This window comes from Castor canadensis, chromosome 3 (assembly GCF_047511655.1).
Source record: "Castor canadensis chromosome 3, mCasCan1.hap1v2, whole genome shotgun sequence".
NCBI lineage: Eukaryota > Metazoa > Chordata > Mammalia > Rodentia > Castoridae > Castor > Castor canadensis.
Window position 1 is genome coordinate 194865256 of NC_133388.1, and position 17792 is coordinate 194883047.

At 41.0% G+C, this 17792-nt stretch overlaps 1 protein-coding gene across 1 annotated transcript in view; it reads right to left on the bottom strand.

Annotated features, from left to right (window-relative positions):
* Positions 1 to 17792, bottom strand: part of Col22a1 (collagen type XXII alpha 1 chain) — a 247389-nt gene that overhangs the window by 34255 nt on the left and 195342 nt on the right. Inside the window, exons 47-50 of the mRNA XM_020188246.2 lie at positions 12210 to 12263; positions 9990 to 10043; positions 5698 to 5751; positions 1523 to 1576 (exon numbers count right to left, since the gene is read on the bottom strand). Of these exons, the coding sequence (XP_020043835.2) occupies positions 1523 to 1576; positions 5698 to 5751; positions 9990 to 10043; positions 12210 to 12263 (216 nt within the window). The remainder of the gene's footprint in view (positions 1 to 1522; positions 1577 to 5697; positions 5752 to 9989; positions 10044 to 12209; positions 12264 to 17792) is intronic.

The window sequence follows — 17792 nt, forward strand, 5'->3', positions numbered from 1 at the left end:
CAGGTTAATCTCCAGGGCTGCCCAGAAGATGCCTTCTCCATCCACCTGTGATAGTGCTTGTCAGATGTTCTAGGAGGAAGGGCCCTAAGAGAGCAATTCATTCATTACTTTCTTTAATTAATGTTTGTTGTGTGCTGTGTGTGGGGACCCAAGGCTGAACAAAAGCAGATGTGGTTCCAGCTCTCATAGAAGCTGCAACCTGTAATATAGTAATTAGCAATTATTCTTCTCTGTTAGGTCCCCAAATCTAGTAAACAGAGGTTCTCTAATTAGAGTCTGTTGAATGAAGGACTGGATCACATCAATGAATAAGAGAGGAGGTGGACACTCATCTTCCATTACACCAAAATGAATGTGAGCAACAGCTGTGACAGGAATTCAGAATCAAAGGGATAAGACTGAGAGCCTGTCCCAGCCTGGGGGTGAGAAGGAAGCAGGAAGCACTGCCTGGACTGAGTTGGGAAGGAGCAAAGGCTTCAAGCAGGATGTTGGGGATGTAGCTCAGAGTAGAGTGCTTGCCTACCATGTGCAAATCCCTGGGTTTGATTCCCAGAATAAAAAAAAAATAATAATAAACAAATAAAAAAACACCAACCACTGAAAGAGGTATCAGATGACTTTCTGGGAAGATGAAAATGCATATGCAAAGGCCCTGTGTCCTGAAAGAGGGGTTGTCAAGTATAGCAAAGACCATATCATGTTCAAGTAACCAAAAGGAAGTCTATGTGGCTGGTACAGAAGAATGCACAGTGGAGATCAAGACTGGGGCACTGTGGCCAGTCAATGCCCGGCAGCAGGTCCAGGTCAGACTTTGAGCCACACAAGAACTCTTTCTTAGTGGAGAGACCCTTCCAGACAGACCTTATTAAAAGTACATTGGAAATCTCAACCCTATAGAAATGAGGTACATATTACATTGAGAGGTTTAGAACAATGTTTTTAGAAAGTAATTTCACAGTTTGTACCAAGAACTTTGGTCATTATTGAACTCTGACAAGTAAACCCCATTCAGGGACCAACCTAAAGAAATCAGAAAAATATTCATGTGAAATTATCCATTGCAGCTTTTTAAAGAAATAATCATAAGATTTAAGAAAAAACAGAGGAATGACCACATATGTTATGGTGGATTCATTGGATATATTGTAGTAAATTTAAAGAACATTTAACAGTAGTGTTAGAAATTTAAAAAATTATATTTGTGTGTCTATGTATATATGGGTATGTGTATTATAGATGAATATATATATATACATATATATATACATATATATATATATGGAGGTATATCATTGAAGTCAGTAAGAAGTAGTCAATATGTAAAGGAAGAATGAGATTAACATTGAGTCTACCAAATTTTAGTTGGCTTTGGGTGATAAGCAAGTTAATGGTTATATTTCTTCTAATTTTCTGTAACACCTCAATTTCCACTGGTGGCCATACCTTGCTTTTGCAATGGTAGAATATATTTTTTATTGGCTTGTTTTTGTCAAGAGAAAGTAGTTTTTTAGGTGTCACTTACGGGGACTCCAGGAATTCCTGATGGGCCTTGTGGACCAGGAGGACCTTCTTTCCCCTAAAAGATGCAAGACATAAACACACATGAACTCCTTGCTTGGCTTTATGGAAGTAAATCATATCATGGGAACATCCTTGTCTGCGGTTAGAAGTGAGGAGCACCTGTGTGGGGGCTGGGCCTCTGTCTTCTCAGACTTCGCTTAGAGCATGCTCACATCAGTGCTGTGCACACTGAGGCCCATTTTGGCCACCTTACAGAGACTCCAGGAATTAACCATTACAAGGCCGGGGGAAGAAGACTGGGGGACTTTAGAATTCATGAGACTTGGGTCCAGATCCGTTTGACATTTGTCCCCAGATCTCCTGAGACTCAGGTTCCCTCCACACACTGCACAGAAATGGCTCCTCTAGGTGCTGCATCCACAAGACCCAGCACAAATGAAGGGCTGACCAGAGGGTATGTGCAGCTATTGGTTTTATTATTTCACTGTTTTATTTTTTTTCCAGAGATTCCTAAACCTTTAACCAGCAATGGCTACAGTTATTATTTCTTTCCCCCAGGAAAGACATATGGTGCTTCGAAAAACTCTTACCAAATCACATTCACTAGCACTTCGTTAACCATTTGATTCATCAAAGACATGTAACTGTCACCCAGCGGTCCTATGTCAGCATGAGGTAATCAGGGCCACAATTTCCACTATGGTGCACTTTCTTTATATCACCTCCATCTCTGCCATGAGAATATAGAGTTCCTGGCAACTTTATGATCTCCTACCAATGCTTCTGTGAGATGAGATAAGATACCACAGATGCCAGTTTTTATTACCTTCTGTTCCCATAAAATGAGATTTTCTTAAGGGTTGTTACTTTATCCCCATAAAATAAAAAGCAAAACTAAATAGAAGTTTGTATTTATTTCAGAATTAAACAGTGTGTATACTATAATATAAAAATGGCTCTGTCAGGAGACCAGAGCACACTTCCTTTATTAAGTATTGTTTAAACTTAATATAAACTCAGTAACCAAGTTTTATGCACATCTGAAGAAAATGAAAGACATCAGTAGTGCATGATTGAGATATTAAAAAATTATTTCAAAATTATCTTATAGAACTTTAGGAACTGAGGAAGAAGGGTTACTGTTTTAGGTTTATTGCTGTTTGTGAAAACCTTTCCTCAAAAGGATTTACATTCATCCTGTTCATGTTGGGAAGTTATTCAATCTTAAAAAAACCAGAATGCTAAGTTTGTGCATTTGTGTTGATAACAGTGTGGCAAAAACTGTCTCTGTTGCATTATGTCATGTGGCATTTGTTATTGCCTAGACACACTGCCACTTAGACCAATATGAAAGAGCAACACAGTAAATTAAAAGTACTTATCTCTACCCCACTCCACAACACCCATAAATACAAAAGCAAATAAAGTGGATATGTTGTCAGCATGAGACAAATATTCAATTATCATCAGGGAATTTTAAATATTGGTAACAGAGCTTTCTGAATTCCTTTCTGGACGTTTGCTGTTCCAAAGACCCTAGAATAGAGAGAAACAACAGTGTTCCAGGACAGGGGTCGGCAGACTCTGGCCCTCTGCCTGCTTTTATAAATAGTTGTATCAGTACACAGTCATGTTCGCTACTTTATGCCTTGTCCATGGCTCATATTTTGTCTTACCCCAAGTGAACTAAGTAGTTAAAGAAAAGAACGTATGAACCCTCAAACCTGATATGTTTACCATTTACTTCTTTATGGCAAAAGTTTTCTGATATTCTCCTGAATCTTAGGTGAGGAAGGCATTGCAGGTCCAAGAGAGTACTCCATCACTCATGGCACCATAACCAAACTCATCCAATAGTTAGAAAGCTGTTCCCTTGGTAGTGAGGCCAGAAGTTAAAATACAGTAGACAGATGCTCCCTCAACCAATCTCCACTTACACATTCCCCACTGACCTAGCTCCGTCATTGGTCCTTCCCAAACACTCTGATCATCTGTAACCCTGTGGTTAACACTCCCGGCTCCCACCAGAGGAACTGAAGGCTCACAAGGAGGGATGCAGTGTTTGTTCCCGTACATCTATTTACACCATTTATTGGTCATGGAAATTAATCTATTTAATTATTTATTCACCAACCCAATGATTTTCAATTAGAGAAAGAGAAAAAGTAATCTTTTATGCAGTCAAATTTTGGGCTTTGAAAGTATTTAATAAAGATGATTTCCTCACTGTATAAAGAGATAGATGCAAGATATATAAAAAATTGCCAAAATCTTTAACAACCCAAATTCTACATGCACATTGCTTCAGAGGTGCTGTTACAGTCTCAAATTCTGCTTTTTTAAGTAGCAAATAGTAGGTAGGTGGACTTTCTGTTTTACAAGAATAATTACAAGGGGTTCCATTCAGGGCACTCAAAATCAAAGTAGTGGCCCTCATCCCATGTCAAAAATATTTAGCATAGCTTATATGTTTTAATTGAAATTACAATGAAAATGTTTAGGTTTGCATACACTATTTTTATCATTATCCATTTTACTTTGTAGTTCTATTTTTTGGTAGTACTGGGGTTTGAACTCAAGGCCTCACACTTGCTAGGCAGACACTCAATCATTTGAGTCATGCTCCAGCAAAAGTGTAACCCAGCACGGACTTGAACTCCTAATCCTCCTGCCTCAGCCCCTTCGCCTTGTTGATTACCAGAATGTACCACTCCAACCAGCTTTATTTCTGTTTTTTCACTACCAGTATTCATTGGTTAGGCTAAAGAAACTTCCACTATATCCTGGTTTGATAACCACAGTAATGGATCAGGACCATGGACAGTTTCAAGTGCTGCCATAACTTGCCGAGGGGTCCTGTGATAGAATCTAAGTCTTATTTAATATAGTTTAATTCCTAGGAATGTAATGATTTTACATCTGGGCTCCATGTTTTATTCTCCTCAGGCAACAGTTTTTATTGGGTAAATCTTTTACAGTCTGAGAGTCAATACAAAGCTGCCTGCAGTATTTTATTTATCCTGGGACTTCTTTCTATGTGGGTTGCTTCAAAAGGACTGTCCACAGGATGATCCTAAGAGGGCCATGTGACTGTTGATTATTCTATCTTATTCCCTGGAGGTTCAGTGTCCAATAGTACAAAGAACACTGAACTTGGAGTTTTCAAATAGACTTAGGTCCCAAGTTGGGTATTAATTTTCTGTGTGACTTTGGAAAAGGGACTGAATACCATCGGGTTTGGTCCTTCCTGTTTGAGAGGGATGAAGTTGTACTAACTGAACCCTATGGCACCCTCTGCACAAGAGCCCTCATACACCAGGGCAGGGGTGACCTCCTTGATAGCTACTCTTGGACTATGATGCTAAGATTCTTGTAGACCAGAGTTCATGCCTAGCTCTGATTTCCTCATTATATGACTCTGAACAGGTCACTTTACTTCTTTTATTTCTAAAATGGATATAATGACTCAGAACCTCTCTAAACTATAAGACTAAAGTGGAGGGGAGGCAGTCATACGACACAGGGATACTGATGTGATGTATATCCCTTTAAAGACTATGCATGGATTGCTATTAGCAAAATGCCTGTTAACTACCTTTCACCTTCTGCTTTGTAGCAACAAAACCAAATGTGGTTCTAGTAAGTAAAATAACTCAGTTTTGAGATAAAAGCACTGAGTTCAAATACCATGTGCACCAGTTGTGATTTGGGAACCCTGAACAGTGACTTTTTTCTTATTTTCACTCTCCTCTGGAACACTTGGGGCAAAATGCTACCTGCTGCCTGACATGCATGGTAGCATGCCATATCTCAGGGAGGGATAGCCTGCAGCCTCTCCTCTCACCCGTCTTCCTCAGAATAGAAACTATGCTGACAAAGAAGAGAGATGAGACTTACATCAAGCACCTGCTAGCATTGGTGGTTGTGAGCTGAATTCTGTAACCATAGATTGCCAGATAATATCATCCACACATTTATTTTAGTAGCAACGTAACTGGGGATCCAACAGAAAGCAATATTTCCCATGTTTTTGCTGAAAGACTAGTAGTGGACAGAACCTCGGGAATGTGTGGACCCCAGGAGGTGGAGAGGAACAGGACAGGGTTGGGAAACACTCGGGTTCTGGAAAGGCCTAAAGACACACTCAAGACATATTCCATCATGAGAGGAAGTTACCTGTGGCCCTTGAACACCTGGTGGTCCAGCAGCTCCTGCAATTCCATCTGTTCCCTAAAAAAGGCAAGGCAGAAGACTAGTGACCAGTGCAACTGGACAGAGGTCCTTGGTGCCCCACATCCCACTGCAGAGATGGAGTGATGCACTGATCTCACACTCTGTGTCCTCTACTACCAGCCTGAACCAGACATGTGTCAAGAGAGTTCCCATTTCCCTTATCATTCTGGGCTCTGCTCTGGGAGCAATACCACATTTCATGAAGGACTAAAGCTCTAACAAGCCAGTCAGTCATCCCTAAGAGAACAGTAAACAGTCCCTCTTTGGAACAGACCTTACACGCTAATGTCAGGGAACACAGAAGGACAGAAAGCAACCTGAACCTATCTTCTGAGAGGATAGAAAGGTAGTGGTTTATGTCAAGTCAGGGAGACAGAGATACACAGATGCACAGGAAGAAGAACACCACACAGGTAAGCAAGTAGTGCAGAGGGTCCCCATGTCTATACCAGGGTTCCTGCAAGCATTTTTCCCTCTGCTTGCATCCTAGGCCTACCATGTGCACAGAGGGATCACTACCCATCCTCTAGGTCTTAGTTTGGGCATCAGTTTCTCAGTGAAAGGCTTTTTGCCTATGAGACCCACCATTCACCAGCCCCTGCCCCTTTCTACCCCAGGTACCATCTTGTCTGTCTGCTTATCTCTGAAGAACTCGTCAATGTCTGGCACCCTAGTGCTTACTGACTTGATATTTGCTGATTGTCATTCTCCCTTCTCCTACACACTTCCCATACTGCAAAGTCAGGAATTTCCCTCCTGGGAATTAAAACAGTGCCTGGAATATATTTGATACTTGGTCAACATTTCTTGATGAATTAACAGTTTAGCTGGTTGGGATGAAGACAATTTTGTGTGTGTGTGTGATACTTGGGTTTAGTTTCAACTCAGGGTTTCACACTCCCCAGCCAGATCTGCCATTTGACTCACAGCCCCACCCCTTTTTTGCCTTTAGTTGTTTTTCAGATGGGTCTTGCATTTTTGCGTGGGGCTGGTGTGGGACCATGGTCCTCCTACTGTAGTTGGAATAATAGCCATGTGCCACTGTGCCTGCCTTATTTTTTAGATGGATCTTGCAACTTTTTTCTCAGGCTGGTCTCAATCCTTGATCGTCTCAATCTCTGCCTCCTGAGTAGCTGGAATTACAGGTGTGAGCCACTGTACTGGGCCCAAGGCAATAGCTCTTTAGATTAATTCATCATCTGCCTCTTACTAGCCTTCATGGGGTCACTTATGATAAGTCAGCTTCAGCCTCATTATCCCTAAAAGGGTAGAAATTATGCACACCACAAGGAGATATGGAGTCAATGAGGCAATGCTAACAAGCTGCTTAGTGGGGCCGGTTAGAAGTGAAGCTCGTTAGATTCAGAATTCTGAGTCTACATCCTGCATCTGCACAGACAAGCTGTGTAACCCCAGGGAAGTTATTTTTCATGCTGTGCATCTCAGTTCCTTTGTAAAATTCAGGAAAAGGCAGCTACTGCTTACTGCATGTGGGTTGTTGAGAAAATTGAGTAGTCCACATAAAGAACCAGCTATCACCAGGAACAGCTAAGGGCTCTCCACAAAGCACTATCCATTATCAAAAGTGCCTATTGTCCATTGAATGCCAGGGATACTGCAGTCATTAACTAAATGTGGGAGCATAGACAAGCAAGCTCTCACAGGACTTTATTGACATCTATTTAATAGCCTTTATTTAATTGTTTTATGTACACTTACTAAGTGATTTTTTTTACCAGGTGCTAGTTAAGTTGTAGGAATGTAGAAGTGATTGCACCATACATCTTGAACCTAAAGGAAATGTGACATGGAAAATAGGTCTTATTTTCGAAAGACAGCAAATTCCTGGGAGAAGACACAGTCTGAGTTACCTCCACATCTTCCACTGGATAAGAGCCCGGTAGACGTTCATGAACAAAAGGGATATTGATAATACTTAAACAAACAACATAAGGTTGCTGGTTAAATTACACATCCAGTCCAAACATAACACAAGTTTCTAGTACCCTACACTTTGGAAATTTGCTAGGTTGGGAATTAAATTCTCTACTGCACATTGGGAACAGGGTAAGGGTTTTATTTCAGAGAAGGATGGTGACTGAGGAACAGAAAACAAATACTGAAAGAGCCTTGTCTTCTTAGTTGGGATCCCTGGATACCTTGGACAGTACCAAGCACTTAAAAACAATGTAGCAGCAGTGCATAAAAGACCAGGAGGGTTGATTCCCTGTTTTCTGATTGCTTCTGCATGACTGGCTGCTGATCCTGAAAGGGAGCTGACTCAGCACCTGTGCTCTAAGGCAATTTGTACTTCAAGGCATGGCACAAAGTAGAAGCTCAATGAACATCTGCTGAGTGAACAGAAAGCATTCATCAGTAGGAGACAGAGGCTGCAGTCTCATCCTGATGATGCATTCCAACCCATCATCTAGCAAGAGATTCAGAAGCCAGAAGTTGTTTCTAAAATTGTCACAGAGATCTGAGTTACTAGGATTTCTGTTGAGAAGGAATCAGGGCTTCCTCTGTCCTTGGAGACATGTGAAAGTTCTGTAACCACCAGGATGAAGGAAGGAAGGAGTTTTAACCCAAGGGACATTTCCTGAGTCCCTCAGCTAGTAAGTTGCCCAGAGAAGCTCCAAGTCATTATAAGATGAAACTTTCTGAAATGAAATTGTTTTTAATCAAATTGGTTCCCTCCCCAATGTCCCCTTGACTTAATGGTAATGTCTTTCCTCACTACCTTCTGGATTGCCACCTTTGTCAGTTCCTCCTGTTGCTGATTATCACATACAACAATATCCAATAGCATTTGCAAATAGAATGCTAAACAGTCTCTTAAGTGAAACTGTAATCTTGAAATAACTGTAAAATTTAATGACGTTAAATGACAGCAAACTGCTGTCCCTTACAATGTGCTTTACAAATGTGCACAGAGCAAAGCTGGGTTAATTCAAAATTGAGGCTGAGAAATTTTAAAACATACAAACATCAAAGGCACTGGGGTGAGTTGAATAACCAGACTTGAGTTAGAGTTTCTGAAAATTTGAAAAAAAATTTAGTTCTTTTGTAGATAATTTATCTTTTATCTAAATCTGTTGTAAAAGTTCATCAGGAAGTAAAAGACACTTCTTCATGCTCTCATATGATTTCATAAAAAAATACATCAAAACAACTTGATTTGTTCAAGTAATTAACTCATGGCCATAATCAGAAGTCATTGGGATATTATTTATAAGGAAGATAAAGCAATCTTGATCTCATACATTTTAACTTCATAATAGTAACTGAACCTCTTTTTCACAATTTAATATGACTTTCTGGTCTCTGAAACAAGTTCTGTCTCAGTGGTCTTTCAGCCATCGCCAGTGTTCTTGTTTGCAAGATCTGGGAGGTTTGGGGTCTCACAAAGAACCTGTGGGAGATCCCAGGTGTCCTGGGCTTTGCACGACACTAATTCCCACTGCCTGTTGCCATGGCTACAGTCAGCAGATACATGGATTGCAGCAGGAGTGGACTCAAGCAGAGGAGCAACACGACTATCTGTGCACAGCCTGGATGAAAGGGGCAGGGAAATGCTAAGAAACTCCCCAGTCAATGTCAGGGACATGGCTACCACAAAGCAAGAAGACCATATGCTCAGAAAGTCTAATAATTAGGATGATGTTGATGTAAACCTTATAGTTATCATGGTAACAAGTGCTTGAGAATAATAATGCAGGAGCTATAAGAAATCGTGAAGAAAAACAATGCTTTTCAGTTATTATTCTTATTGATTGCAGTACATTCAGGAAAACCTGGGCTTATGTAGGCACTTTCTGTATCTCAGGGTCTTTCACTGTGGGACAATTTTCCAGAAAAGGAATTCTTTGCTTGAGATTAAAAACTTTGAGGGAGATCAAAAAACTTTTGCTCATGGGTCTATTTGGATGTCTATCCTGTTAAAAAAAATAAACTATATTTATTGAGAAAGAGAGAGATCCTAACCTTGAAATATTGACTTCATCCATCCTTGTCAATACTCTCAGTCCCAAGATCACATTAAGCCCCATGTCTATTACAGATACCCAGGTCCCTCTGCATTCTACCCAGAAGGTTTGGGACTTGTACTTTCAGGGCACTTTTAGAGTTTCAGTCCATCCCTTATAAGGTAGGACCAGTATGATACCATGTCCAGCAAGTATAGACAAACACAAATGTCAAGGCCAAAAGAGAAGAGGATTAGACATTCTACTTACTGGTGGCCCAGGGCTCCCTGGGGGCCCCATGAAACCTGGAACTCCAGGATGACCCTAGGAAGACAAAAGGAGTAAGTCTTAAAGAAATCACTTATTAAAAGGTTTTTACCTTAAGCAAATAACAAATTTCAGGTAGGAATCCAGGATCTGTCTTTTAATGTCACTAACAATTTTGGTTGAAGACACTGACAACAAAAGATATTTTCATGTGTTACTGCATTTCATATTTTCATATAATTACAATATAATTTTCATGTATTACTAGAGATCCAGTAGGTGGAGAAAGTAGCTGACAATATTTATAAAAATAAATATGTCCTGGAGGCAGATTTGCTTCCAAATAATGTGGGGTGACAGGTTTTGGGGAAGTAGTTAAGAATATAGATGGAAACCAGAGTGGTAATAATATCTGAAAGCTCTTGTGGCTATGTGTTGGGCGCCTGGGGATTCATTTTATTATACTGTAAACTTTGTAGATATACTTTCAGTGTTCCTTAGTAAAAAAACTCTAAAAACAAGTAAATGCACATACACTCATATATACATATAGTTGTTCCTCACATCACACAGACACCAGAATCTGAGGATGCTTAAGTCCCTTGTATAAAATGGTGTACACTTACATCCTATATTACTCTATATTACTTACAATATCTATTGCACTATAAATGATACAGAAATAGGTATTATACCACATCATTTAAGGGATGACAAGAAGTCTATTATGCAATTATTTTTTTTGTTGGTCCTTGGGTTTGAACTCAGGGCCTTGAGATTGCTAAACAGGCACTCTACTACCCAAGCCATACCACAACCCTTTTTGTTTTAGTTATTTTTCAGACAGGTTCTTATATTTATGCCTGAGCCAGCCTGGACTATCATCCTCCTATTTATGCTTCCTGAATAGCTAGGATGACAAGCTATGCTTCCTGAATAGCTAGGATGACAAGCACATTCCACCATACTCAGCATTTTATTGGCTTAGATGGGGTCTCCAGAACTTCTTGCCTGGGTTATCCTTGAACCATAATCCTCCCAATCTCAGTCTCCCAAGAAGCCACCATGCTAAGCAAAAATCTAACTTTTTAAAATATTTTTGATCTATGGTTGGTTGATTCCATGGATACATAAGCCATGGATATAGAGGACCAATAGAGATGTATTTACATCTCTATCTATCTATCTATATCTTTATCTATCTATCTATCTATCTATCTATCTATCTACATTCATTCAGGTTGGATCAATTCAATTATGACATCAACATGATAGTGCTATTACACTTACTTTAAGAAAAATCCATTTCTCTATGTAGAAAAGAGTCTCCTGTGTATTACAGAATGAGCCATTCATTCTATATTCATTCTATTACAGTACAGTGTATGGAATCTAACATTTAGTCTAGTACAACAATGTTATAAAAACAAACAAACCACCAAAAAATAAATTATTTTCTTCCACTCCACCTCCACGCCCTGAACTGGAAAACATAAGGTATAGCCCTCAGTACAGAGTGTATTGACTCCCACATGTCATTCCTGTAAAGAAAATGCAAATGTGTTTTGCTTTTCCTTTTAGCTGAGTGCCTCCTTCCAATCTGAGTAGAGCTCTTAGCTCCCTGCCTGTGAGTCACTTACTTAGTGCCCCACCCTCTCATTCAACTACAGACACCATGAGGTCAGGATCAACCCCTTTCTTATCCTGTGTGTTAGAGCCTAGGGTGGTGCCTGCACCCTAGGATATGAGATGCAGTGAAAGTCAAAGGGAGGGATGTGGGAGAGAGGAAAAGAAAAGGAGGAGGAAGAAATGGTAGCAGTTGAATAGAAACCCAGAGCCATTTTAGCTGGCATCAAGGCTGCTGGAGTGAGGCTGGGCAGAATTGACTGGCAATACTGAATCCATGATGATCCACTATGAGAGTGAGAGTGAGAGTGACAGAATGTATTCAAGAAACGGCATCTGGAGGATGGGGGGATTTTATAACGAATGAGAGTCAGCAAAATAGTACAAAAACAAAAGAAAAGAAAATGGGGAAGGTTCCTGAGACAACTGGGGAAAAGAGCAGGATGACAATGCAGAATGGAATGGAATACAATGGAAACCAACAAAAGTGATTTAGAAGTTCCTCCTACAGGCACAGAAGAGGCAATGGGTGGCATCAGAACAGTAGAAGGGAAGCTTCAGGGTGAGAGATTCATTATAAAGGAAATTTCTCCTTACTTGATCACCTTTCTGTCCAACCTCGCCATCTGCACCACGCTCTCCTTGGCTTCCCTTGAAAGGCAAACAAAGAAAGAAAAATCACTGGAAATTTCGCTATAGCTACATTATATAAAAAGTCATACATTCATTCATTCACCCATCCATCCATCCGTTAATCCATTTTCAACAAGCTCCTACTAAGTTTCTGCTGTGTACCCAACATGGTGACAGCAGACAGAAAGAAATGGGGTTTGCTTGAGGGATTGCAGGTGAAACTGCTTAGCTGGTTTGGGGGATACCACAGAGGGGACATCAGAAAATTTCACTGGGAAGGAGGCACAGCCTAACCTTTAGTTGTAGGCCCTGACACTATTAGAAGAATGGACGATCATCTTAGATTTTAGCTGTGGCTAAGGTATGAGGTAAGCTAGATGATCCAGGCTAAGAAGAGAATGAACCAGGAGGGAACTAGGGTGCTCTGGGAGAGAGTAAGCACAGGCAGAAAAACCATCATGGTGTCTGCAGGTCGTCCAGAGCATGAGTGTGAGTGAGGAAGAAGGAGAAATCGAGACAGTGAGGGACAGGGCAGTGCTGTACACTGAGCTTTGGAGGAAGAATTTCTCCATACATATGGCCCCGACTCTTTCTCCTAATAACTGTGGGACCTGAAAGGCCACTCACACTCTTAGAGTAATTGTTTTTTCATCTATAAAAAATGAATGATGCCTACCCTGTGAAATATTGAGAGAATACAACTAGGTAATACATGGAAACACTTCACGCAGAGCTCCTAAAGATTGGGTATGATTATTATTTTTGTTAGTTTGTACTTCCATCCTAGATTTCTCACTTACTATTACTGGGCAAGGTGATTCAGCTCTCTGTCTCCCTACTTCTAAAGAAGAAGAAGAGGAAGAATGGTATCTATGTTGTGGGGCTGTTCTGAGAATTAAACGACATAAAATCTATAAGGTGCCTAGGTTAGTGGCAGGCTCAGTGCTAACAATCAATAAACATTGTCCATCTTCCGCCTCATTGTCCTTATCACCTAATCATCACCCTCATTAGCACTACATCTCAGCATCAACATTGTCATTGTCACCATCACCACTGTCACTATTGCCATCCCATCACCATCCTTATCTTCCTCTGTCACCAAGACATTGAGAATATGCAACCTATTTGAAATATTTTTATAGTCTAACCCTAAAAGTACCCTAAAAGGTTCCAATGTCTTAACTATCACTCATCATGGTTTAGTATTTAATGTGTTAACAAATGTAATTGAACAAGATGTTACCAAGCCAAAATACTTCAGTTCCTTTAAAATAATGCTTGTGAGTTAAATAAGTCTCTAGCAGTGATTGATCTTAGCTCTGGTTCCATTCCTGTTGCTCTTCATGTTCGTATTCTTGAGTAGATCACACCACACACATCTGTTTGCTCATCCAGTAAATGAAGCCGGGGAGGTCAGTCAATGAGGGTCCTTTTGAGGTCAAAGCTCCACTGTTCTCCCACTGAAATGTCAAGTCCAGCCCTCTTCACACACAGCCTGTTCCGCCACACGTTCTTTAAAGACACGACTACATAATCACACTCCCTCTCTCCTTCCCTGGGGTGTGTTGGGGGGGTTATGTGAGCTAATGCCTATAAAATGCTAAAAGGCATTGTTTAGAGGTGAAAAAATTGAGTTCATGGGGAAGAGCATTTATTCCAACATTTTTGCTTGTAATTATATCTCCTGTTTCTAAATCTATAAAGCTAGCACACTGTCTGCAGGCTGCTTTATAATCAATGAAAAAAAGTGCTATAGAATAGCACACTGCTCCCTGACACTGAGGACAATTGTGTTAAAGGTAAATGGTTTCCTTTCAAATCCCAGGCTTCAGCCCGCAGAGTGATTTCAGCACTAGCCTGGAAACAATGAAAATGTCAGGAGCTCAGGGTGTTTATAGTTGTCCCTGTCTCTGTGTCTACAGCAGCCGAGGTTCAGAGCAAGTACAGCCACCTCCAAGCCTGACTCACTTCCTTCCAGAAAGGGGGTTGACATTTCCAGGGCCCCTTCTTTACTGGGCATTCTGCCACTTTTTCCACAGGAGGTCCCATTATATGTAGTTCATTGTTTATATACTGAGTTGATGCCAAAAATATGTAATATGTCTATGATATCTATTTTAGCCAGTAAGACTGCTATTGACATAGGGATCTTCATAGAGAGGATCTATGAAGACCAGACAGGTTAAGTAATTCACCTGAGGTCACACAGCTAATAAAAAGCGAGATCTGGAATCTAATGCACACCAGGCTGATTAGCAAGTATCCAAGCTGTGGCTCGTTGCCCAAGTTACTGCCCTGGCTATTTCCCAGGCCACGATGCCAGGTCCCACAGGTTTTATACTGTCCAGGGCACTTGATTTGGAGTTAGGAAGACTCATGGACCATGCTGACTGTGGACCAGGCACATTGCTATGCAGTGGAAACACGACAAGGAGATGTTCTTATCCCTGGGAGGTTAGCCATTCATTTCTTCACCAGCTCAGTTCTCTTCAGAAGAAGTTTACTGAGGAACTTTGTAAAGGTTTAATTCTCCCTGCTGAAAATAAGAGAACATGACATTCCCACCACACACAGACACACTTTTCTTAGAGCATTTATTTTAGAAAGCTATCCTATCACTGTAAATTCTGTCTCTGCTCTTTAAAATGCACATAAATCATTTTAAAGGTGATTCTTTTGTCCAAACTATGATCAGGGACCTGGGAATGTAGGAATGATTTCTTTAAAATGTAATCAGCAAAGAGCATTACTGCTCTATCTTGCAGATTCTACAGGATGAAAGGAGCCTAACTCCAGCAGGTGTCTAGTCCAATGTGCAAAACTGCCTCCTATCATAAAGACGGGAGACATTTCTCTTTCTTCTGGATAAGACCAATCAGCTCACATAAATGGTCACTGCAGTTACTGGGCAAACCTGTGGTAAAGCTGTGGTGAACAGTGTTGCTGAGTCCTCACACCTAAGGACAGGTTCCAGTTGTCCTGAGTATGCATGCAGTAGGCGGCTATGCATTTGGCTATGGAAGACAGAAGTTCTGCTCTGAATCTATGACCTCTTAGTGAGCCTGGGATGCTTATTCTTGCATAAAATTGCTTTTTTCCTCTTCTACCTTTGTGGAGAGATTTTCTGGGTTAGGAAAAGATCTTGGTTATTTTTAATTATATTTAAGTATAAACTAATGCAAACATTAATTTTAAAAACCATAATTTTTCACTTGTATTTCAATTACTCTTGCCAGGGGCCACTTTAAGGTTGCTGACCTTTGTAAATCAAGTCTGTGGGGCAGGTGATTTTCTCCTGAGGTTTGTTATCTGTAGGGGGCAGGATCAAAAAGTCTCAAAATAAAAAGTCTCAGCTATCTTCAGAACAAGCCCTCCTCTGAACCTCTGTCTCTGTTTCCCTGCTTGGAAAACCATTTCCCACAGATGCCTGGCAAATCCTGCCTAACCCATCAATGCAAATAAATCCCACCTCCTCTAGGTGGCCTGTAGAGGTCACCCCTTATCCCTTGACACCTTCATGTCACTTACTCTTTTGACATCTGCTGTGTTTGCTGTTAACTCAGACAGAGCAAGAGCTGTGAGGCCCACCAGTGGACACAAGTGCTAAATGCTTCCTACGTGCTGGGCTCTGTACATTTTCTTTTGTTAGCACTTACATTTTCTTTGTGAGTTAGGCTTTGTGGATATAGACAAAGACCCTAAGGCTCAGAGAATTTAAATTAATGCCCAAGTCCTATAATTAGGGAGTAAATCCACTCAGCTAATACAGCAGGTTGGGAACCACCAGCTTCCAAAGTCCAGGCTTATGCCCACTGATCTGAGAGCTTCCAGGCTCAGCTGGCTTTTCCAAGTGTCCCCCACCAGTCACTCTCCTCTATCACAGCATGGCCCATATCTGACCTCCTCTGTGTCTCTCTTCTCAGTGCCTTTTGGAAGGAAACTGTTGAAGGGGACACTTAGAGACAGTTTTTCAGGACTGAGCAGCTGTGGGTAGAAAAGATGCCTGTTCATGAACAGAATATGCAGCAAATGGCTCTGTGACCTTCTGGGAGAACAGGATTCTTGGGGCCTTTCTGACAGTATGAACAGCAGCAGATATTATCTCTGTCTCTCCAGAATTATCCAGAAATTCCAAGAGGACTTCTGTTCACTATGGTGAATCCAAATACCCCAATACCTGGCTAGTGGATGTGCAATGAGAAGGAAATAAAATGCCCCCCATGTGGGATAGATAATTCAACATCTCTGACTTGGGAGATGCTTATTACATTTGACTACAGAACTACATGCTCCCATCTTTGTGATTATCATCTTGCTCCTTCTTCCTCCTCTTCATGGATCACAACCACAATGGCAGCCACAATCTCCAAACGCTGTCCCTTAACAGACTTTAATGCAGTTTCAAAACCCTAGAATGGAGCTCTCTAACTGACCATGGTATAAACCTATCCAACCTCAGCCCAGAGAGAGCAGCTGCAAATCTGCAAGAAATCTTGCTTCCCAGATTCTGAATCACAACAGCAAACAAATGAACCAAACCCTCTTGGCAAAACTCATGGCCAATGAACATTTGAAGCCTTCGGTTGCAGAAGGGTTCTAATGGTGATTGTAAGTACTCTCTCATGGGCAACATTTTCAGTGTACAAATTCATCTCTGTGTTCACAAGTCTAGCAGAGATATTGTTGGACAAGTGATATTGAATAGAGAGAAAATGAAACAGTCCTGCCTTCTGGAAAGTGGCATGGGGGTAGACGAAGAACACAGAAACTGGCTAGAGTTTGAAACCAAGAACAAAAATACAAACCTATGGATATTCAGAGCAGGCATTACCCTCTCTTTCTGATTCCTTTTCCTAACAATAAATGGTGGTAAGGGGAGGCCGTTAGAGGGCCAGTACAGTCAACACAGATGAAAGCACTGCCCTGGGTTGGGAGCTGTCCTGGGTGCTGGTGTAGGTATTATGCAATGGAACAGCGATATGGGACCTCAAATTAGACTAGCAGAGTCAACCTCAGCAGTGCTGCTACTGACTCTATTACTAAACCTTAGTTTCTTCATCTGCAAAGTGGGGTAATAGCTCCACCTTCTAGGACTATGCTGACCACTGCAGGGGATGGTATTGTAAAGCAGGAATCCTGTCCCTAAAAAACTTGGTGCACTGCACACAGCATCCCATGAGGGCTCACTGTGAAGGATGGATTCCAAGCCCCAAGAACTTCTTAAGGTCACCTTCAGCTCCACTCAGTCTTGTTCCACTCAGCTTTGATTTTTGTTTGTTTGTTTTCTGGACAGAGGCTCTCTTCTTAAAGAAGAAAACCCTCTAAGGGAAGAAGAATAGATCCAATTTCCTAAAACATCAGCATTTCAGGCTGATTGGGCTGTTAGAGAAAACAGTCCCTATCTACTGGAGGAAATGCCTTATCTGTTTAATTGATTCACTTTTATTTCTCTGGATAAAGGGCACTCCTTGGCAGAGGTTAAGCCTAGCAGACCAAGTTCACAGCAAAAGTTACCTAGTATGGCTGGAATTACAGACCACAGAA